This window comes from Schistocerca piceifrons, chromosome 1 (genome assembly GCF_021461385.2).
Source record: "Schistocerca piceifrons isolate TAMUIC-IGC-003096 chromosome 1, iqSchPice1.1, whole genome shotgun sequence".
NCBI lineage: Eukaryota > Metazoa > Arthropoda > Insecta > Orthoptera > Acrididae > Schistocerca > Schistocerca piceifrons.
The window spans coordinates 508364941-508388509 of NC_060138.1; the positions used below are offsets into that span (position 1 = coordinate 508364941).

Here is a 23569-nt window from a genome sequence, read left to right on the forward strand (position 1 = left end):
ACTAAACCGAGGGCGATGATCTCCGGCGCGCGAATGTTCACAATGCGTGTGCGAGTCCGGGGACCTGCCAAGAGAGGAGGAGGAGGAGGAGGAGGGGCAGGGGGGGAGCAAAGACGCTACAGGCAGGGGGAGAGGGGGGAGAGAGGAAGGGGAGGGGAAGCCCGGGGGAAGAGGGGTGGAGGGAGGGGACGGGGGAAAAGGAAAGAGAAGGGAGGGGAAGAGAAGGGAGGGAGGGTGCCGAAGGGAAAGGACACCGGAAGTGGGGGGGGGGGCAGGATCAAAGTTGATAGGAGGGGTAGATGGAGGGGAGGAGAACATCATCAGGGAGGGGGAGCTGGCGGAAGGCACCATGGGAGAGAGTAAGGAGGGTGGAGAGATAGAGACCGGGCGGGACGTGGGAATACAGGCGCGGCAGCGGGCGGGGATGGGAGAGGATTGGGGATACGAGCGGGTGAGGAGGATCAAGTTTACGGGAGGTGTACAGGATCCGTATCCTTCCAAGGAAAAGGAGGAGGTGGGGGAAGGGGATGAGATCATACAGGATCCGCGTGGGGGAGGGGAGACGGATGCGATAGGCAAGGCGGAGAGCATGGCGTTCAAGGATTTGGAGGGATTTATAAAAGGTAGGGGGGGCGGAGATCCAGGCTGGATGGGCATAACAAAGGACAGGGCGGATGAGGGATTTATAGGTGTGGAGGATTGTGGAAGGGTCCAGACCCCACGTACGGCCGGAAAGGAGCTTGATGAGACGGAGTCGGGAACGTGCCTTGGCTTGGATTGTACAGAGATGGGGAGTCCAGGAGAGGCGACGGTCGAGGGTGACGCCAAGGTACTTAAGGGTGGGAGTGAGGGCGATGGGACGGTGGCGCAAGATTGCAATTCGACGTCCTATATAGGCCACCGTTCAGTACACGGCGCATGCGCCGCCCATCACGGTTTCTGACTTCCAAAACAGGGAGGTGGCGCCGCCCTTAGTGAAACACTGCTGGCAACGATATATCGCAATCAAGGCCGCACCGAAGAACGTTCAGTTTTGATGCGAGATAATACAGGATTCCACGTTTTGCTAAGAGGAAACCCATTGTCCCTGTTGATTAAATTATCAGCCAACCTAATTCCGATCGCCTCTTTATACACACTATTCCAAAAACCGGAAATGTTGGCAATTACAACAGTTTCCTCAAATTTCATTTTGTGTCTCTCATTCAGACAGTGTTCTGCTACGGCCGATTTTTCCGGCTGTTGTAGCCTCGTGTGACGGCGATGTTCCACACACCTGTCATTCACTGTGCGAATAGAACGGCCAACGTAAGCTTTCCCACATTGACACGGGATTTTGTACACCCCGGGTTTCCTAAGTCCCAAATCATCCTTCACAGAGCCGAGCAGAGCCCTAATCTTAGAGGGTGGACGGAACACACTCTTAATGTTAAAACTCCTTAAAATTCGTCCAATCTTAAACGATAAGCCTCCAGCATAAGGAAGAAAGGCCACAGATCTATGTTCCTCTTCGGACACCTCCGGAGACGGTCCAAATTCCATAGCCCGACGAATCTGATTCTCGGTGTATCCATTTTCCTTAAAAACAGTCATCAAATGCTCAAGTTCTTGGGTTAAGCTGTCTGCGTCGGAAATGGCATATGCTCTCCGTACCAAAGTCCTAAGGACGCCACTACGTTGGTGTGGTGGATGACAACTCTTAGGGTGCAGATACAAATCTGTGTGTGTCGGCTTTCGGTGAACGCTGTGTCCCAAAGTTCCATCTGGTTTTTTATAAACCATTACGTCTAAAAATGGAAGCATCCCATCATTTTCAACCTCCGTAGTAAATTTGATACGGGGATGAAGACAGTTGAAGTGGTCCAAAAACCTGTTAAGAGCATCACGTCCATGCGGACATACGAAGAAGGTATCGTCCACGTATCTCCAGAAGCACGTTGGTTGCAAAGCCGAAGTCCTCAGTGCCATAGCCTCGAAGTCCTCCATAAATAAATTGGCGACTATGGGTGACAAAGGACTACCCATAGCCACTCCGTCATTCTGTTCAAAAATATTACCGTTAAATAAAAAATACGTGGAGGTCAGCACATGACGACAAAGCTTCACCCGCTCTTCATGACTATTTTTAAGGAAAATGGATACACCGAGAATCACATTCGTCGGGCTATGGAATTTGGACCGTCTCCGGAGGTGTCCGAAGAGGAACATAGATCTGTGGCCTTTCTTCCTTATGCTGGAGGCTTATCGTTTAAGATTGGACGAATTTTAAGGAGTTTTAACATTAAGAGTGTGTTCCGTCCACCCTCTAAGATTAGGGCTCTGCTCGGCTCTGTGAAGGATGATTTGGGACTTAGGAAACCCGGGGTGTACAAAATCCCGTGTCAATGTGGGAAAGCTTACGTTGGCCGTTCTATTCGCACAGTGAATGACAGGTGTGTGGAACATCGCCGTCACACGAGGCTACAACAGCCGGAAAAATCGGCCGTAGCAGAACACTGTCTGAATGAGAGACACAAAATGAAATTTGAGGAAACTGTTGTAATTGCCAACATTTCCGGTTTTTGGAATAGTGTGTATAAAGAGGCGATCGAAATTAGGTTGGCTGATAATTTAATCAACAGGGACAATGGGTTTCCTCTTAGCAAAACGTGGAATCCTGTATTATCTCGCATCAAAACTGAACGTTCTTCGGTGCGGCCTTGATTGCGATATATCGTTGCCAGCAGTGTTTCACTAAGGGCGGCGCCACCTCCCTGTTTTGGAAGTCAGAAACCGTGATGGGCGGCGCATGCGCCGTGTACTGAACGGTGGCCTATATAGGACGTCGAATTGCAATCTTGCGTCAGTTCTCAGCGGGACTCATCAGCAGAAGCAGCATTTCCTGAAGATGGCGAACAGTTGGATCGCCGAAATATCGAGTCAAGTTGATTTTAGGATCCGGCAGCAAACCCGAAAAGACTTTCAAGACTTATTACGCCGGGAAAGCCTACGTAGTTACATCAAGTACCTCTACGGGGAGAAGATGGTGAAGCTTGTACAGAAGTTAGATAAACTTCGGAGGAAGAAAGGGAAGCTGTTGAGTACACTCGCCTTCTTGCTGAGATGCCATGACGAAGGTATTATTCCTAATTTCGCCAGATTTATTCATTTTATTAACAGTAAGAGAGCTAATAGGATTAAGGAACGTGCAAGCCAAGCACTTTTAAGAGAACGCATTCGTTTTACTCGTAGACAGCTGGATATTGTTTCCAAAGATTTACTTTATTTACATTTGAACTTGTCATCGCAGTTTTCAAGGGATGTTTGGCAGTGGGTTGATGAATCCACGTGGGCGCTATCAGATTGGACACATAGGAGCGCCGTTACCAGACAATCCTCGACATTTGAACGGCTTCTTTCTCGTTCTACAGCATCAGAAGTGGATAAACGTTGGCGTACTGTGATTAATCTCTCTAACAAGGCGTTGGATGGGCCCACAGTGTCGATATTGGAGAATGGTTTAAATTTTTCGCCCACTCCCAAGAGACTTCCTATCACAGAGTTCATTTGCTCTGTAGAACAAGCAGTACACAGCCTACCCGAGGATCAAGCAGAGGAAATAAGGCAAGAAGTGTCGCACACATTACGTCGGGCTCGACCACCGCGGGATAACATCTCTTCCGCTGAGAGAGCAGCCATTCGTTCCCTTAAGAATGATGACAAAGTAGTAATTTTACCAGCTGACAAGGGGAATGCCACGGTTGTAATGACGCGGGGTGATTATGTCCTAAAAATGGATTTACTTCTCAACGACCCGGCGTACAGAAGACTATCTAATGACCCCACAGAAAGGATCAAACGTAAGACACTTTCACTGCTGAAAAAGAGTTCGTTGTGAGATGATTTACGTAAGAAACTTCATCCTGGTGCTGCCGTTCCGCCTAAGTTGTATGGTTTGCCTAAGTTGCATAAGGAAGGGGTTCCCCTACGCCCTATTGTTAGTAATTTGGGTGCACCGACCTATAACCTGGCAAAGTACTTATCATCTGCTCTCAGTCCATTTGTTGGCAAATGTGAACACCATATATCCAGTTCGGTGGATTTTATTCGACGATTGGGATCTTTGAAGTTGAGTCCTTCAGATCTGTTAGTGAGTTTCGATGTGGTATCCCTATTTACACGAGTTCCTCTGGAAGAGTCCCTTAGTTTGATCAGTGAAAAACTGGATGAAGAGCGGGTGAATCTTTGTCGTCATGTGCTGACCTCCACGTATTTTTTATTTAACGGTAACATTTTTGAACAGAATGACGGAGTGGCTATGGGTAGTCCTTTGTCAGCCATAGTCGCCAATTTATTTATGGAGGACTTCGAGGCTATGGCACTGAGGACTTCGGCTTTGCAACCAACGTGCTTCTGGAGATACGTGGACGATACCTTCTTCGTATGTCCGCATGGACGTGATGCTCTTAACAGGTTTTTGGACCACTTCAACTGTCTTCATCCCCGTATCAAATTTACTACGGAGGTTGAAAATGATGGGATGCTTCCATTTTTAGACGTAATGGTTTATAAAAAACCAGATGGAACTTTGGGACACAGCGTTCACCGAAAGCCGACACACACAGATTTGTATCTGCACCCTAAGAGTTGTCATCCACCACACCAACGTAGTGGCGTCCTTAGGACTTTGGTACGGAGAGCATATGCCATTTCCGACGCAGACAGCTTAACCCAAGAACTTGAGCATTTGATGACTGTTTTTAAGGAAAATGGATACACCGAGAATCAGATTCGTCGGGCTATGGAATTTGGACCGTCTCCGGAGGTGTCCGAAGAGGAACATAGATCTGTGGCCTTTCTTCCTTATGCTGGAGGCTTATCGTTTAAGATTGGACGAATTTTAAGGAGTTTTAACATTAAGAGTGTGTTCCGTCCACCCTCTAAGATTAGGGTTCTGCTCGGCTCTGTGAAGGATGATTTGGGACTTAGGAAACCCGGGGTGTACAAAATCCCGTGTCAATGTGGGAAAGCTTACGTTGGCCGTTCTATTCGCACAGTGAATGACAGGTGTGTGGAACATCGCCGTCACACGAGGCTACAACAGCCGGAAAAATCGGCCGTAGCAGAACACTGTCTGAATGAGAGACACAAAATGAAATTTGAGGAAACTGTTGTAATTGCCAACATTTCCGGTTTTTGGAATAGTGTGTATAAAGAGGCGATCGAAATTAGGTTGACTGATAATTTAATCAACAGGGACAATGGGTTTCCTCTTAGCAAAACGTGGAATCCTGTATTATCTCGCATCAAAACTGAACGTTCTTCGGTGCGGCCTTGATTGCGATATATCGTTGCCAGCAGTGTTTCATTAAGGGCGGCGCCACCTCCCTGTTTTGGAAGTCAGAAAACGTGATGGGCGGCGCATGCGCCGTGTACTGAACGGTGGCCTATATAGGACGTCGAATTGCAATCTTGCGTCAGTTCTCAGCGGGACTCATCAGCAGAAGCAGCATTTCCTGAAGATGGCGAACAGTTGGATCGCCGAAATACCGAGTCAAGTTGATTTTAGGATCCGACAGCAAACCCGAAAAGACTTTCAAGACTTATTACGCCGGGAAAGCCTACGTAGTTACGATACGACAATGTGTTATGTCCTAGCCAGTAATGCCACCCGAGCCCGCTGCCAAAAGGTTGGCAGCATCAAAGTCCGGACGCCGTCCGCATAAGCAGCGCCAGCGATACAGGAAATCGCCGCAAGTCTGCGCGCGCCACCGCTGGCTTCTGGCTTCTTAAGCGCTGGAGTCGCGAGCGCTAGAACAGTTCTGCATTCGCCGCTCAGTTGTGTACTCGCCACCGAATTGTGTACTTGCTAGTCAGTTGTGTGTTCATCGCAGCAGAGTTGTTGTTTGTCGTCAGCCGACGCTGACCTAGCCGCTCCGACTTGAACTAGACAGATTTCCGTAGACACGGAGTTCACGACCTTGTTTCTGTATCTTAGTGAATAAAGATAAGTACCGACTTTTATTTAATCTGAGTGTTTGGGCTTTCATCTTTCTGTTCACTGTTCCAGCGGACCGGTCGGCCCGCTATTAAAAGTGTGGCGGTGACTTCTTAAGCCATTTCCACAGCCAAGTGTTTGTCGCTACGAACACCGCCACAAAACAATGCGTTTGCGCCAGTCACGCAACTGTGCTGCGCTTTTGCTCACTGACCATAAATTACAAATTCGATTCTTCTTCCTCAATCCATTGCTTCTCTAACGTTTACGTAGCCTAATTTCCCCAGCTCTGCCTGGTTCAAATATGTCGATGATGCACTGTGTTTGTGAATTGGTAACACCAGAGTAACTCACAACATAAGAAAATTCAGTTTAAAATGCAGCTCTTCTATAAATTTCTTGGACCATAATACAGATATAACTACAAGAAAACACGTACTTAGCATTTACAGAAAAAATATAGCTATTGATAAGGTAATCCCTGCAAGCTCCCAGCATCCACACAAGCAAACATGCTGTTTTCTATTCAGTGGTGCATCGTTTCATATCTGTTCCATTATCCGAAACAGTTTCTCAAACAGAACTACCAGACACCAAGCAAAACTCCTCCAGTAATGGCTACAGCTCTGCCCTGCTTGATAATACTGTGCAAAGAAAGAAAATTGATAAAATTACACCTCTTCTGTCGCTGGCCAATAGGAGTCACTCAGTAGTTTCAAATCCTGGTGTAAAATTCCGCATATTGGCAACATTTCAGACAATCTTGTGAAAAAAGTGCAGTCTCGCAATTACGGACCTGAATTTTTTAATATCAATAAAGTATCAAAAATATTTTCAATAGTAAAAAAACTACAGTCCTTGCCACAGAGTGTTGTATATAAAATCACTTGCAAGCAGTGTGAAAAAGTGTATATTGGTTCGTCGGGCGGAGCTGTGGCAATTAAGCTACGGGAACATTAGAAAAGCTGGAAATTGAGGAAGAAAGATGCGACCTCTGCTGATCATCTTTTATCACAAAGCCATGCATATGATGTAGAATGTGAAGTTTTAGATTTTGACCAGAAAAGCAGAAAGATGACCCTACTGGAAATCAAGAAATACATGACACAGAATGCCAGACTAGTATTAAATGAGCAGACTCAGTTTCCCTTCTCCCCTTAGTTAAATTAAGTTTTCGCTGCAAATACCAAGTTACAAAAGGAAATTCATCACAAAAAATGGTTCAAATGGCTCTGAGCACTTAACATCTGAGGTCATCAGTCCCCTAGAACTTACAACTACTGAAACCTATCTAACCTAAGGACATCGCACACATCCATGCCCGAGGCAGAACTCGAACCTGCGACCGTAGCTGTTGCGTGGTTCCAGACTGAAGCGCCTAGAACCACTCGGCCACACCGGCCGGCAAATTCATCATATTTCTCATTATTTATTAAATTTATCTCCACATAAAAACTTTGTTTACACCCAATTTTAAAAATGTGTGTTTGAATTCCTAAGGGACCAAACTGCTGAGGTCATCGATGCCTAGACTTACACATTACTTAAACTAACATAAACTATGTAAACTGTAAACATAGTCTTCCGCGGCCGTTGTCACAGTCAATAAAATTCTTATGGGTTTGAGGCCGCATTGTCACCTATAAAATTTGGACGTTTCGCCGACTGTTGCAAGACCCCTTCCTCAGGGTGTACTGCTAGTTACTGAGGGAGCACTTGTATGGTTACTTATATACTATGGAGGAGTGCTGTCATTGGACATGAGGGTGAGGAGAAAGGGTATTAGGTGTTCTTTTATTGGTCTTTGCATTGAGTGTTGTCATTGGCGGAAATAGGCGTATTCCATTGGAGTTTCCTTTATTGCTTGCCATTGGAGGAAATCGGCGAATGGGAAACTGAGTGGCGACTGCAGCGTAGCGTTGTTTACTAACTGCCTACTATCGAATAGGAAGTATCAGCATTCTGTGTACCCTCTGCTGCCGTGGCCTACCGCGCGCCTGTTGGGCTGCGAGAGCTGTCCTTCTGCAAAGCTGTCACTGCTGGCAGCCAAGACGCTGGAAGTCGGTACCTGTTGGGTTGGGTTGTTTGGGGGAAGAGACCAAACAGCGAGGTCATCGGTCTCATCGGATTAGGAAAGGATGGGGAAGGAAGTCGGCCGTGCCCTTTCAAGGGAACCATCCCAGCATTTGCCTGGAGTGATTTAGGGAAATCACGGAAAACCTAAATCAGGATGGCCGGACGCGGGATTGAACCGTCGTCCTCCCGAATGCGAGTCCAGTGTGCTACCACAGCGCCACCTCGCTCGGTTCAGTACCTGTCTTCTCCACTCATGTTGTCGTGTCGCTTGGCTATTTCTACAGCCTCTCTAATCTTCCTCCTCAAACTAAACGGCTGTTTCGCCAGTAAGCGGGCCTCTCGAAATTCATCTTCATCCTACACTGTTCTTGGTGTTCTGCCACCGCTGATTTGTTATATTGTTTGAAATGGATATATCTCTAGTGTTCAGTTAACCTTGTGCTTATTGGACGCACAGTCTCACCTACACACACCAGTCCACATTCGCACCCGGTTTCATAAACTCCGGTTGCGTGAAACTTGTCAATTGTATCCTTCGTCGAGTCCGGAACGTCTTTTAATTTGTTGTTGCTACGAAAAATCGGCTTAATACCTGCCCGACGGAGGAAGACCAATAAAAGAAAACCTGATACCTTTCTCCTCATATCCAATGACAGCACTCCTCCAGAGTATATAAGTAACCAAGCAAGTGCTCACTCAGCAGTTAGCAGTACACCCCGACGAAGGCGTCTTGCAACAGTCGCCGAAACGTCGGAATTTTATAGTTGACAATGCAGCCTCGAACCCAGAAGAATTGACTGTAACTTAAACTGATTTATGCTAAGAACAACACACACACACACAGAGAGACAGACAGACAGACAGACACACACACACACACACACACACACACACACACACACACACACGCCTGAGGGAGGACTCGAACCTCCGGCGGGAAAGGCGCCGCAATCCTTGACATGGTGCCCAAGACCGTGGGGCCATTCCGCGCGGAACCCCATTTTAGTTGATGGAATTATTGTAAAGTTTTCCTATGTAAAAAGTTTGTCATTTTTGTTTCTTCTGTACAAACAACACCTGAGTAAGTCGCACATCGCTTGTATCTACGTTTGCCTGAGAAGCCAGTTCGTGAACAAATAAACATAATTTTTCAGAATATTAGGAAGTATTTCCCTTTTTAATATTCCTTCTTGGTGTTGCAATTTTCACAAACAGTAGTGTAGGACATTAGTGATAGAGCAGGCAATGCGCAGGCCATACCTGTGGCATAACAGGTGAATAAGAAACTAACCAGTTGCAATAAATGGTAGTATTCAACTAACCTTTACCGTGGTTTCAACGGATTTAAACCCATCTTCTTCAAAACTACAAGAAACGAACTTCACATTAGCAAAGAGTCAGTTAGTAAAGGGTAGTAAAGTCACATACTAATGTGAAATTTTCTTCCTGTCCTTCTGAAGAAGACGGGCATCCGTTGATGCCATGGTAAAGGATAACTGAATACCACCATTTATTGCAACTGGCTGGCTGTCGTATTCATCTGCTATTCTGTTACCGTTGCTGAAGTGCAACCATTTTCAAAATATTATAAAAATACCTGTGGCAGTTGTTGCCGAAGTAGCTGTAGCTGGAGAGCGTGATGAGCGACGCGCAGCCGATGCTGAGGGCGTAGAAGGTCTGCGAGGCGGCGTCGCCCCATACGGAGGCGTCGCCCAGCGCCGCCCACTGCGGCGTCACGTAGAACAGTACGCCGTCCAGCGCGCCCTCCAGCGTCGCCGCTGTTAGTCACGTGATGCAGTTACTCTCTCCCACGACTAGCTGTCTCACACTTCAAATGACTCATACCTCTGCTTCAGCAATAATGTTTGCAATATAGTAGCGTATTACATTAACATCCTTCATCGGGATAGTGAGAAATTTAGAACCAAAAGAGGATTAACTCGCTTTCAGAAGGTCGGCTATACTGATTCTCGGCTCACTGTCGTTGCTTTTAATCGCTTAAGGTAAATTCTGGGGCGATTCTTTCGAAAGGAACACATTCGATTTCGTTCACTATCCTTCCCCAGTCTAACTTGTGCTCCAGCAATAATGCCTTCGTTGTCGACAGGACGCAAAACACTTACATGCCTGACCACCTACAATGAATCAGGAAAGGAAATTACACAGACTGGTTCAAATACGCACTGCCTGACACAAAAGGTGAAGCACACTGAAGGAGAGGAGTAAGCAGAGAAATGACTTAAATGAAACTTCGCTGGTTGAGTGGGAGTGTGATGTTATTTTAGAGATAACAAAATCAAAACAATTTACAAAGTGCCCATTTATGAGTATGACGTTTCATCCCGTATTTTCTGGATGGGATGCGTACACGGATTCGGTGGGGAAGGGTGTTACAAGACCGCTGAATCGCATCCTTAGGCAAGCTGGCCCACGGATATTGTAACTGGTCCTTGATATCCCGGATGCAGGCAGTAGGACAGAACTCACTTACGAGTTGGTCCCACACATGTTCTCCCAGAGCCAGATACTGGGGATAGGCAAAATAATGTGAAACCATGTACATACTTGGGAATGATTTATTAAAAAGGGGATGGACCCCCATTTTTCGCGTAATATAGCTGCGATTCTTCTTGGAATACTGGCATATAATGATTGTATAGTCTCCAGTGGAATGTTATGCCACTCTTCGATCAGAAACTCTTCCAACTCCTGTACCGACAAGGGAGGTGGAAATCTGCTCCATAGTCTATGCTTCAATACTACCCAGAAGCAACTGTGCTGGCCATACTCCTCATACAACGATTGTAATGTCGTGGCTGTGTGAATTGGTGCATTATCGTCCTGAATTATGGCATCATTCTTAGGGAACAACATTTGAATCATGGGGTGCACCTGATCACCTAAAATGCTCACATAATCGTTGGCTGTAACACGAGCTCTGAAAGTAATGATGAGACCAGCAGAATACCATGATACGGGTGTCCACACCATCACACTTCCGCCTTCATGCTTAACTGTTGGAATCAAGCTATCAGGATTGTAAGCTTCTTTTGGCGTTCTCCAGACGAAAACCCCGCCCGATCTTGGAAATAACGAAAACGTTATTATGCTTATGCAATACGAATATTTTAGAACCCGTGACTGTTAACTGAATGTAAATAAGTTACATAAAACTGCAACCCGCCACATTTTTGAATAATTATGTTTTATTCCATGAACCGGTTTTCGAACATTTTCAGGTTCATTTTCAGATGGTTTATGGAAGTTACATCATGATCTGCCAGTCATAATGCTGGGTGCTGGCTCTGTGACAAGAAGGTGGAACACTCTTTAATGTGTCGACATGACTATTTCTTATCTGTCGATATGGATGTAAATTTAGTTTTTTACTTACTGCGACAGTGTGGGCAGTTTTTTCCTTAGTGTCCATCTGTCTGCCTCCATTTTGATGGCTAGTTGGTGTATCACTTCACACACTTTTTACACAATATACAGGGTGGTCCATTGATAGTGACCGGGCCAAATATCTCACGAAATAAGCATCAAACGAAAAAATTGCAAAGAACGAAACTCGTCTAGCTTGAAGGGGAAACCAGATGGCGTTATGGTTGGCCCGCTAGATGGCGCTGCCATAGGTCAAACGGTTATAAACTGCGTTTTCTTAAATAGGAACCCCCATTTTTTATTACATATTCATGTAGTACGTAAAGAAATATGAATGTTTTAGTTGGACCACTTTTTTCGCTTTGTGATAGATGGCGCTGTAATAGTCACAAACGTTGAAGTACGTGGTATCACGTAACATTCCGCCAATGCGGACGGTATTTGCTTCATGATACATTACCCGTGTTAAAATGGAGCGTTTACCAATTGCGTAAAAGGTCGATATCGTGTTGATGTATGGCTATTGTGATCAAAATGCCCAACGGGCGTGTACTACGTATGCTGCTCGGTATCCTGGATGACATCATCCAAGTGTCCGGACCGTTCACCGAATAGTTACGTTATTTAAGGAAACAGGAAGTTTTCAGCCACATGCGAAACGTCAACCACGACCTGCAACAAATGATGATGCCCAAGTAAGTGTTTCAGCTGCTGTCGCGGCTAATCCGCACATCAGTAGCAGGCAAATTGAGCGAGAATCGGGAATCTCAAAAACGTCGGTTTTGAATATGCCACATCAACATCGACTGCACCCGTACCATAATTCTATGCACCAGGAATTGTTCGGCGACGACTTTGAACGTCGTTTACAGTTCTCCCACTGGGCACAAGAGAAATTACGGGACGATGACAGATTTTTTGCGCGCGTTCTATTTAGGGACGAAGCGTCATTCACCAACAGCGGTAACTTAAACCGTCATAATATGCACTATTGGGCAACGGAAAATCCAAGATGGTTGCAACAAGTGGAACCTTGGGGGGTTAATGTATGGTGCGGCATTATGGGAGGATAATTGGACCCCATTTTATCGATGGCAATCTAAATGGTGCAATGTATACTGATTTCCTACGTAATGGTTCAAATGGCTCTGAGCACTATGGGCCTTAACTATTGAGGTCATCAGTCCCCTAGAACTTAAACCTAACTAACCTAAGGACATCACACACACCCATGCCCGAGACAGAATTCGAACCTGCAACCGTAGCGGTCGCGCGGTTCCAGACTGTAGCGCCTAGAACCGCTCGGCCAGTCTGGCGGGCCCTACGTAATGTTCTACCGATGTTACTACAAGATTTTTCACCGCATTACAGAATGGCCATGTACTTCCAACATGATGGATGTCTGGCACTTAGCTCGCGTGCGGTTGAAACGGTATTGAATAGCATATTTCATGACAGGTGAATTGGTCGTCGAAGCACCATACCATGGCCCGCAGGTTCACCGGATCTGACGTCCCCGGATTTCTTTCTGTGGGGAAAGTTGAAGGATGTTTGCTATCGTGATGCACCGACAACGCCTAACAACATGCGTCAGCGCATTGTCAATGCATGTGCGAACATTACGGAAGGCGAACTACTCGCTGTTGAGAGGAATGTCGTTACATTGCCAAATGCATTGACGTTGACGGACATCATTTTGAGTATTTATTGCATTAATGTGGTATTTACAGGTAATCACGCTGTCACAGCACGTGTTCTCAGAAATGATAAATTCACGAAGGCACATGTATCACATTGAAACAACCGAAATAAAATGTTCAAACGTAGCTACGTTCTGTATTTTAATTTAAAAAACCTACCTGTTACCACCTCCTCCCCCCCCCCCCCCCCCATGAACTATGGACCTTGCCGTTGGTAGGGAGGCTTGCGTGCCTCAACGATACAGATAGCCGTACCGTAGGTGCAACCGAAACGGAGGGGTATCTGTTAAGAGGCCTGACAACCGTGTGGTTCCTGAAGAGGGGCAGCAGCTTTTTCAGTAGTTGACTGATCTGGCCCTGTAACACTAACCAAAATGGCCTTGCTGTTTTGGCTGCGAACGGCTGAAAGCAAGGGGAAACTACAGCCGTAATTTTCCCGAGGGCATGCAGCTATACTCTATGATTAAATGATGATGGCGTCCACTTGGGTAAAATATTCCGGAGGTAACACAGTCCCCCATTCGGATCTCCGGGCGGGGACTACTCAAGAGGACATCGTTATCAGGAGAAAGAAAACTGGCATTCTACGGATCGGAGCGTGGAATGACAGATCCCTTAACCGTGCAGGTAGGTTATAAAATATAAAAAGGGAAATGGATAGGTTAAAGTTAGATATAGTGGGAATTAGTGAAGTTCGGTGGCAAGAGGAACAAGATTTTGGTCAGGTGAATACAGGGTTATAAAAACAAAATCAAATAGGGGTAATGCAGGAGTAGGTTTAATAATGAATAAAAAAATATGAATTCGAGTAAGCTACTACAAACAGCATAGTGAACGCATTATTGTGGCCAAGATAGACACGAAGCCCACACCTACTACAGTAGTACATGTTTATATGCTAACTAGCTCTGCAGATGATGAAGAAATTGATGAAATGTATGATGAGATAAAAGAAATTATTCAGGTAGAGAAGGGCGATGAAAATTGAATAGTCGTGGGTGACTGGAATTCGACAGTAGGAAAAGGAAGAGAAGCAAACGTAGTAGGTGAATATGGATTAGGGCTAAGAAATGAAAGAGGAAGCCGCCTGGTAGAATTTTGCACAGAGCACATCTTAATCATAGCTAACACTTGTTTCAAGAGTCATGAAAGAAGGTTGTATACGTGGAAGAACCCTGGAGATAGTAAAAGGTTTCATGTAGATTATATAATGGTAAGACAGAGATTTAGGAACCAGATTTTAAATTGTAAGACATTTCCAGGGGCAGATGTGGACTCTGACCACAATCTATTGGTTATGAACTGTAGATTAAAACTGAAGAAAATGCAAAAAGGTGGGAATTTAAGGAGATGGGACCTGGATAAACTGAAAGAACCAGAGGCTGTACAGAGTTTCAGGGAGAGCATAAGGGAACAATTGACAGGAATGGGGGAAAGAAATACAGTAGAAGAAGAATGGATAGCATTGAGGAATGAAATAGTGATGGCAGCAGAGGATCAAGTAGGTAAAAAGACGAGCGCTAGTAGAAATCCTTGGGTAATAGAAGAGATACTGAATTTAATTGATGAAAGGAGAAAATACAAAAATGCAGCAAGTGAAGCAGGCAAAAAGGAATACAAACTTCTCAAAAATGAGCTCGACAGGAAGTTCAAAATGGCTAAGCAGGGATGGCTAGAGGACAAATGTAAGGATGTAGAGGCTTATCTCATGAGGGGTAAGATAGCTACTGCCTACAGGAAAATTAAAGAGACCTTTGGAGAAAAGAGAACCACTTGCATTAATATCAAGAGCTCAGATGGAAACCCAGTTCTAAGCAAAGAAGGGAAAGCAGAAAGGTGGAAGGAGTATATAGAGGGTCTATATAGGGGCGATGTTCTTGAGGACAATTTTAGGGAAATGGAAGAGGAGGTAGATGAAGATGAAATGGGAGATACGATACTGCGTGAAGAGTTTGACAGAGCACTGAAAGACCTAAATCGAAACAAGGCCCCGGGAGTAGACAACATTCCATTAGAGCTACTGACAGCCTTGGGAGAGCCAGTCCTGACAAAACTCTACCATCTGGTGAGCAAGACGTATGAGAATGGCGAAATTCCCTCAGACTTCAGGAGAATATAAAAATTCCAATCCCAAAGAAAGCAGGTGTTGACAGATGTGAAAATTACCGAACTATCAGTTTAATAACTCATGGCTGCAAAATACTAACGCGAGTTCTTTACAGACGAACGGAGAAACTGGTGGAAGCCGACCTCGGGGCGATCAGTTTGGATTCCGTAGAAATTTTGGAACACGTGAGGCAATACTGACCCTACGATTTATCTTAGAAAACAGATTAAGGAAAGGCAAACCTACGTTTCTAGCTTTTGACAATGTTGACTGGAATTCTCTCTTTCAAATTCTGAAGGTGGCAGGGGTAAAATATAGGGAGCGAAAGGCTATTTACAATTTGTACAGAAACCAGATGGCAGTTATAAGAGTCGAGGGACATGAAAGGGAAGCAGTGGTTGGGAAGGGAGTGAGAAAGGGTTGTAGCCTCTCCATGATGCTATTCAATCTGTATATTGAGCAAGCAGTAAAGGAAACGAAAGAAAAGTTCGGAGTAGGTATTAAAATCCATGGAGAACAAATAAAAACTTCGAGGTTCGCCGATGACATTGTAATTGTGTCAGAGACAGCAAAGCGGTTGGAAGAGCAGTTGAACGGAATGGACAGTGTCCTGAAAGGAGGATATAAGATTAACATCAACAAAAGCAAAACGAGGATAATGGAACGTAGTCAAATTACGTCGGTTATGCTGCGGGAATTAGATTAGGAAATGAGACACTTAAAGTAGTAAAGGAGTTTTGCTCTTTGGGGAGCAAAATAACTGATGATCGTCGAAATAGAGAGGATATAAAATGTAGACTGGCAATGGCAAGGAAAGCGTTTCTGAAGAAGAGAAATTTGTTAACATCGAGTATTGATTTAAATGTCAGGAAGTCGTTTCTGAAAGTATTTGGATGGAGTGTAGCCATGTATGGAAGTGAAACATGGACGATAAATAGTTTAGACAAGAAGAGAATAGAAGCTTCCAAAATGTGGTGCTACAGAAGAATGCTGAAGATTAGATGGGTAGATCACATAACTAATGAGGAGGAATTGAATAGAATTGGGGAGAAGAGGAGTTTGTGGCACAACTTGACCAGAAGAAGGGATCGGTTGGTAGGACATGTTCTGAGGCATCAAGGGATCACCAATTTACTACTGGAGGGCAGCTTGGAGGGTAAAAATCGTAGAGGGAGGCCAAGAGATGAATACACTAAGCAGATTCAGAAGGATTTAGGCCGCAGTAAGTACTGGGAGATGAAGAGGCTTGCACAGGATAGAGTAGCATGGAGAGCTGCATCAAACCAGTCTCAGAACTGAAGACCACAACAACAACAACCTGTTACCAACTGTTCGTCTAAAATTGTGAGCCATATGCTTGTGACTATTACAGCGCCATCTATCACAAAGCGAAAAAGTGGTCCAACTAAAACATTCATATTTCATTACGTACTACACGAATAGGTAATAAAAATGGGGGTTCCTATTCTAAAAAACGCAGTTCATATTCATTTGACTTATGGCAGCGCCCTCTAGCGAACCAACCGTAGCGCCATCTGGGTTCCCGCTTCAAGCTAGACAAGTTTCGTCTTTGTAGTTTTTTCGTTTGACGCTTATTTCGTGAGATATTTGGCCCAGTCACGATCAGTGGACCACACTGTATATTAATTTACACTCTGACAGCGAAACTTTGCCAGCATCCAGCATGTGCTATTCCACTGTTGCTTGTAACAAAAATCATGACAAAAAGATATGGCATAGGCCTACTTTGAACAGAGATGTAATTTATTCTTTTTTTACATGTATTAAGGTAGATATAAGGGCAAATATTTTAATCAGACTGGCAATTACATCCTGTTCAACAACAAGTTTTACATTCAGGAATATGGGTTGGCAATGGCTTGCTGGCTTACTAGCAGACATATATGTTAATAATCTTGAAAACAACATTCTTAGATCCCTAACGCAACTAAAAGATAAGCTGCTTTACTACAAACGCTATGTTGATGACACTCTCATTCTGTGCAATTGAGCAACAGAAGAAATACAAAGTCTAGCCAAAGAGCTTAATAAATTACACAACAAAATTCAATTCACAGTAGAACATGAAACACCAGATGGCACTAACTATCTTTATTTAAAAATTTCAAATAAAAATCAAAAACAAAAATTTAAAATTTTCAGAAAGCAGCAACCACCAATATTACTACACACAAATCTTCTTGCCATCCAGACCAACATAAAATGGTTAATCACTTGCTCAAAATCTCAATGGACATAAGTGAAAGGCAAAAAGAAAAGAAATTATTAAATCAATTGCCTCCAGCAATGGTTACAACCCTGTAATAATAAACTAATCCATAGAGCAAAAGTAAATCAACCAACTGCTGAACAACCACCCATAGACAAGAAGACCACATTTATAAGCCTGCCTTTCCTAGAGAAGATTTCTCACCAAATTTCCACCCTCTTCATGACATACAACATAAAAATAAGCTTCATCACCAACAACAAAATACAAAATAAAATCATTCACAGCACCAAAACCACTATATAAGAGTATCAAAAGTCAGATGTATACAAGCACATTTTCAACTCATGTCCAAGCTTCTACATTGGACAAACAGGTAGAAGCTTCACAACAAGATTTAAAGAACACATAGATGCACTCTGTCTTCACAACCTGAATAAATTCAGCTTTGCCTCACATCTTGCCCAGCACAATCATCCTGCAAACAACATAGAACAAAATCTCCAAATACTCCATTTTGCCAACAAAGGCACGATACTTGAACTTCTTGAAGAAATTGAAATATTTATCTACACAAATACAGTATCTGATTACCTACTCAATGACCAAACTAAACTAAGAAACAAATTTTTTCTTCAGAACTTTGAAGATTTACTAGTTCAAAACAAGTAACCCCTCAACCAACCCTACACTGCCTCCACATCCCCCACCCCCACCTCCCTAACCCCCTTATCCCCATCCTTACATTCTAACTACACTGGTGTCAATATAAATACCCTATCACAGAATAAAACCCATCTATATTTCTAAATGGTAAAGTCCTCTACAGTTAACATAAATCAGTACTTTCATGCATATTACTTCTAGCTGGAACAAACAGAAGCTACCTTTACCAATATTCCAGATCACATTAATGTAAGAACAAAAATAAGTCAACAGTTGACTTGAACTTTTGTTCTTGGTTTTTCAATATAAGCTATACGGTCATACAAACAGCTTTAGTCCATTACAAACACTATAACTTTATACATATTACCTTTAGCTAAAATAAACAGAATCTACTCTTACTAATAATATTCCAGATCATGTTAAAGTAACAACAGAAATATGCCAACAGTTCATTTGAAGATTTGTTATTATTTAAAATTTAAATTTCAATATAAAGGTCCTAGTCATACAAACAGCTGTATCTCATTGCAAATACAATAACTCTGTGGTACTGATTCCTGGGCATTCATGTTAATGCCAATCTTGATTACAATACTTGCTGTAAACTGACTGTATTATACGTTAATATACGAGTAGAAATAAGACATCAGATCACTTGAAATTTGTTCTTCTGGTAATTTATTTATTTTATTTTGTGCTCTCATGTTGTCGCCATTCTGATTAAAATATTTGCCCTTATATCGACTTTAATACATGTAAGAAAGAACAAATTGCATCTTTGCTCAAAGTAGGCCTATACCATATCTTTTTGTTAAGATCTTTGTTACAACCAACTGTCGTTTTCCTGATAGCAACACTCTTCAACAACGAATCTATGCACATTTGAAATAAAAATAAGCCTAAAATATCGTGTAACGAGTATATTGAAAAAATAGTATAAGTTGTCACTTCAGTCACAGAATTAGTTAACTTAAAGCAGCTGAAGACGTCAAATGCAGAAGCAGCGAGAGAAAGAAAAAGAACAGTAAAAATATTGTGGAAAGCTTTTGATAAAGTGAATAAATTTTCTAAAATTAAGTTTCTGGTCTCTCTTAAAAAGTTTACAATCGATATGTGTTACATCTGGACATATAGTAGTGAGACACAACTTATAGTGGACAAACCATTCCAAGACTGGGTGTTCACAGCTATCAAAGGGACCTGCAATGATTATAAAATAAGGAGATGTTTCATTCTGACATCCACGAAGGTCATTTATTTGAGTTGAAATAAGAGTAAAATTCATAATTTTAGGACAATTGATTTACACTATCCTATACTCAGCCTTGGTGTAGAACTGACAAGAGTGAGGCGTTGGGCTGTAAGAGCCTCTGTCTTATAGTTAAGTGATGTGGATAGTTTAATAGATAGTAAAATTAGCCCCAAACATCTGTTTCACAATTCCTTCTGCGCGATTGGAGAATTTCTGAATTTTTAATAATAAAAGTGTGTGTGTGTGGGGGGGGGGGGGGGGGGGGGAGGGGGAGAGAGAGAAACTGAACATAAATATAAATCAATGTGTTATGGTAAGCGAAAAAAAAACAGCTTAAGACAATCAGTTAAATGGTCAGCATGTTGCCTTATTTCTCACTATGAAAGATTACGATACTTGTAAAGCTGATTCCTCTCACATCGCAGTGAAAAGTCAAAATTATGATCTATGGAATATTCGAAAATTTAAAATAATCTGATGGTTGATGAATCTTCACAGGTGCTCAACCTCTGTTCGAACGACATTTGCATTTTCATAGTGTCTTGTCACTGTGTACTATAACGTTATTAATGATTATTTCAGTACGACGATGGGGAGACAATTTGTGCAGGATATTTGTAAAAATCGTGATAAGCAATCGAACATTTTATGTTAATGTTATCTATCTAAATATTTCTGTAAAAATCTGAGTATTCGTGAGGGAATACTAATGTAATATGTTGGAAAGAGCTAGATTCAGTAGCGAAACAGCGAAGTCAGGCCGGTGAGATTTCTCATCGCCTGTTCTGGCGGACATCACATGACATCTCTCCCAGTTCATCGCTAAACGCTTCACTCAGCCACTTTTTTTATTAGAGAGGGCAGATAGCCCTCTGATCGAATACGCCGAGCTACCGTGCCTGCGGCCCTAGGTCACAGGTGAACTCAGCACTGATGTGAAATGCATAAGCAGGGAAAACCGACCGTAATTGAGACACCATGATGCGAACAGAACTGCTGATATTTCTGGTTAAGTGCGGGAAAATGACCGCCTAACCTGCAACAAAGATGCGATGTCTGGATTTAAATAATCCTGCTTCAGACATCTCATACTCAGTGTCAGGTCATCCCGCCTGCATCACCGATCCCGACGGAATTACAGTCTCGTTAGTTACAGGTTAACTCTACTGGCGAACCGTGATGTGCTGCTTGCTGTGTGAAGACTACGAGACTGTAGCCTGCCGGCTGCGGTTGGACTTCATCGGTCCACGCTGCTGCTATTGACGGATCACAGTGATGACTGATACAAGATGCAGACCTACTAGCCCTTCCTCTGGTCCAGGGGCAAACCACCTGATTGCAAGCTGCCGTGTTTTGCTGGCTGGGTGGGCCTTCATGGCTCTATGCTGCATTTGCTGAGGGAGCCCTGAGCTTTTACCTTCATAACAACCGACATCCGGGAGATACCGTGGGTGCAGGTCTAAGCATGCGTTCATCTTCAAGAGCGCTGAGGCCCGACCCATTCACAGAGCCGCGTCTGCCGGTCGCCTTGCTCGCCCCCGCTGCTGCATCCCGCGCCACACCGCTGTCAAGCAATGTGCCTAACCAGCCGCAATCTACGTGAGCTGCTGGGTTGCTGTGTCTAGCATTCCTCGCCGACACCTGAACGAGCAGCTCGGTTCATTCTCTGAACGCTGGAGAGGACAATATTAATTGTGACAATCACGTTACTGAAATTTTATACCGCTGTTTCGCTGACACCTTCGATCGTAAGGCGGAAACACTCCCCAACCCTCAGAGCTTGTAACGTCACTGCCATACCTGCAAAACCTTGATGCCCACTGGCCTCCTGACCCGAGAGGTTGCGATTATAGTATGATAGCCAAAGGATTATCCTACAGGTTTACATGCGATTATGTTGGAGAGAAAATACATATGAAATCTGAAGTGTTCTCAAAGTGGAAATTTGTTGTTTTTTGCGAATGTGTAGCTAGATGCTACAGAAACCATTCAAGAGTGCAGCGAGTTCATGCAGCGTTATAGGCGTGCCCTTCTATTCGCAAGAAAAGATGACAAAACATAAAATCTACAAGCGTTGTTATAAACTCAGTGAAGAAATAACGCACCGTAAGATACAAATATGACCAGCAGATTCACGAGAGTCATAAATGAAATACCACTCGACAAAAAGCGGAAAGAAACAGTATGCACACTAGGCAAGGGCAACATCAAGATCTGATATGTAAGTTTTGCTTATCTTCACTGTCTAGAATACAATATAAAAATCCACAGTTATCAAACTATCCAGAGCTTTCCCGCGATAAGTCCTGAATTTTAATCTATACCTACATCAATACTCCGAAAACCATCTGGTGCGTGGCGAAGGGAATTTGGTACCACCAATTGAACAGCTCCCATACTTGTTCCATTCGCGAGTGGTGTATGGGAAGAAAGACAGTCGGTAAGGTTCTTAAGAGCTCTAATTTCTCGAATTTTCTCGTCGTCGTCATTCCGCGAAAACGTAGCTTGGTGGAAGTAGTGTTTTATCCGATTCTTCCAGAAATGTGCTCTCTAGAAATCTCAGTAGTAAACCTCTCCGTGATGCACACCACCTCTCTTGTAGCGTAGCGTAGTTTGTTGAGCATCTATGTAATCTAACACTCGCCACTCTTCGTTGCATTTTCTCTGTCTCTTCTGTCAGTCCTACTTGCTAAGGGTCCCAGATTGGTGAACAATACTCAAGAATCGGTCGAACAAGCGCTTTGTAAGCCACTTCTTTAGTGGATGAATTACATTTCCCTAAAATTCTTCGTTTAAATCTCTGTCTGGCATCTACTTTCCTACTGTTTGTTTCATGCGGTCATTCCAACTAATTCGATAGATACTACCACGTATTTATTGTTTCTAGCAGTTTGTCTTCATTCCATTGGAACACCACATTTGCACTACAATGATGAAAAAGGAAAGAACACACAACAACAGAGAAACTTCTACTTAGGAAAATATTATTCAGCAAATACTGAATCATTTAAGATGTTTCGAGCAAATGTTCGGCTGTTTGTAAATAACATCTCACATGTGACTCTTCTGGTCATAATTGAACGTAACGTGGTATTTCTTCTTCAGTGAATTGTCGTTCTAAAATCTTTAAATTTTTTTACTCTTACACATCGGTTGTACGCAGATGAATAGTTTATAGATAAATGAGCTTGGTAAGTGGTAGGAAAAACACAACAATCGTAAACATATATAACCCCAACACAAACACAATACTACGGACCTTTGAAAAAGTTTCCGTTCGAAGGTCACTCTAACCCCTTGATATTTCAACCCCCCCCCCCTTACCTCATGTGGGAGTGGGGAGGGAGACGGCTGGCAGCGGTACAAACAACCGGCTCTTCAGCCAGTGAAACTTGTCTCTAACTTATATGCTAAAATAAAGAAGGAAAAACCAAGGAGATGTATGTGCTATTAATTTAAAATTATTTTAAAAGGTGATGTTACTGAAAGAATGTAAATAATATAACGCTGTCTACATGAATTGTTTAAAGACAGCGATAAAAATGTGGGCAGACAGCACATTTAAAAACACTTAAGAAACATTTGAAGAACACTAAATACTTGGAAAAAGAACTCGAAAATCACTGAACACGACAGAAGAAACACTGAACATTAATAACGGAGCACCATGCATTTTCACTAAAACTGGAGAAGGAACTGCCCTTGGATGGTAGATTGTAGACGAAAAGAAGGGTGGTTACAGAGGAAGATAGGATAGTGGTGATGATGAGGGATGAGGACTGGTAAGAGATGGTGACGAGACAGCGGTGGCTGCGGGTACAAGGAGAGAGGGATAGCTGATATTCTGATCAAAAGATCTGATAATAAAAGGGGGGTGGGGGGGAAGGGCAAGAGAGAAGGCGAAAAGGAGGTGGGGTGGATAGAGTGGGGGAGAGGGTCAGAATTGGAAGGAAGAGTATATGTCGGGGCAGAGTTCGTGGTCTGGGAAAGGGAGACGCCTGAAATTTTCTTGGAAGAGGCCGTGGAGAACGTGCAGGTGAACGGTTGGTGAGATATGTAGGTAGAGGCCTAGCAGCATACTATGATTGGAAAGGAGAGGGAACACAATAGTTTAACATATATTGTAGGTTATTCGGAGGTATTCAATGTGAGTAAGGAAAGATGGGAATTTACT

The 23569-nt window shown here is 43.5% G+C and overlaps 1 protein-coding gene across 1 annotated transcript in view; it reads right to left on the bottom strand.

Annotated features, from left to right (window-relative positions):
• LOC124742401 (sodium- and chloride-dependent glycine transporter 1-like) overlaps window positions 1-23569 on the bottom strand; it is a 152666-nt gene that overhangs the window by 87454 nt on the left and 41643 nt on the right. The window contains exon 6 of the mRNA XM_047248803.1: window positions 9651-9831. Coding sequence (XP_047104759.1) covers window positions 9651-9831 — 181 coding nt within the window. The remainder of the gene's footprint in view (window positions 1-9650; window positions 9832-23569) is intronic.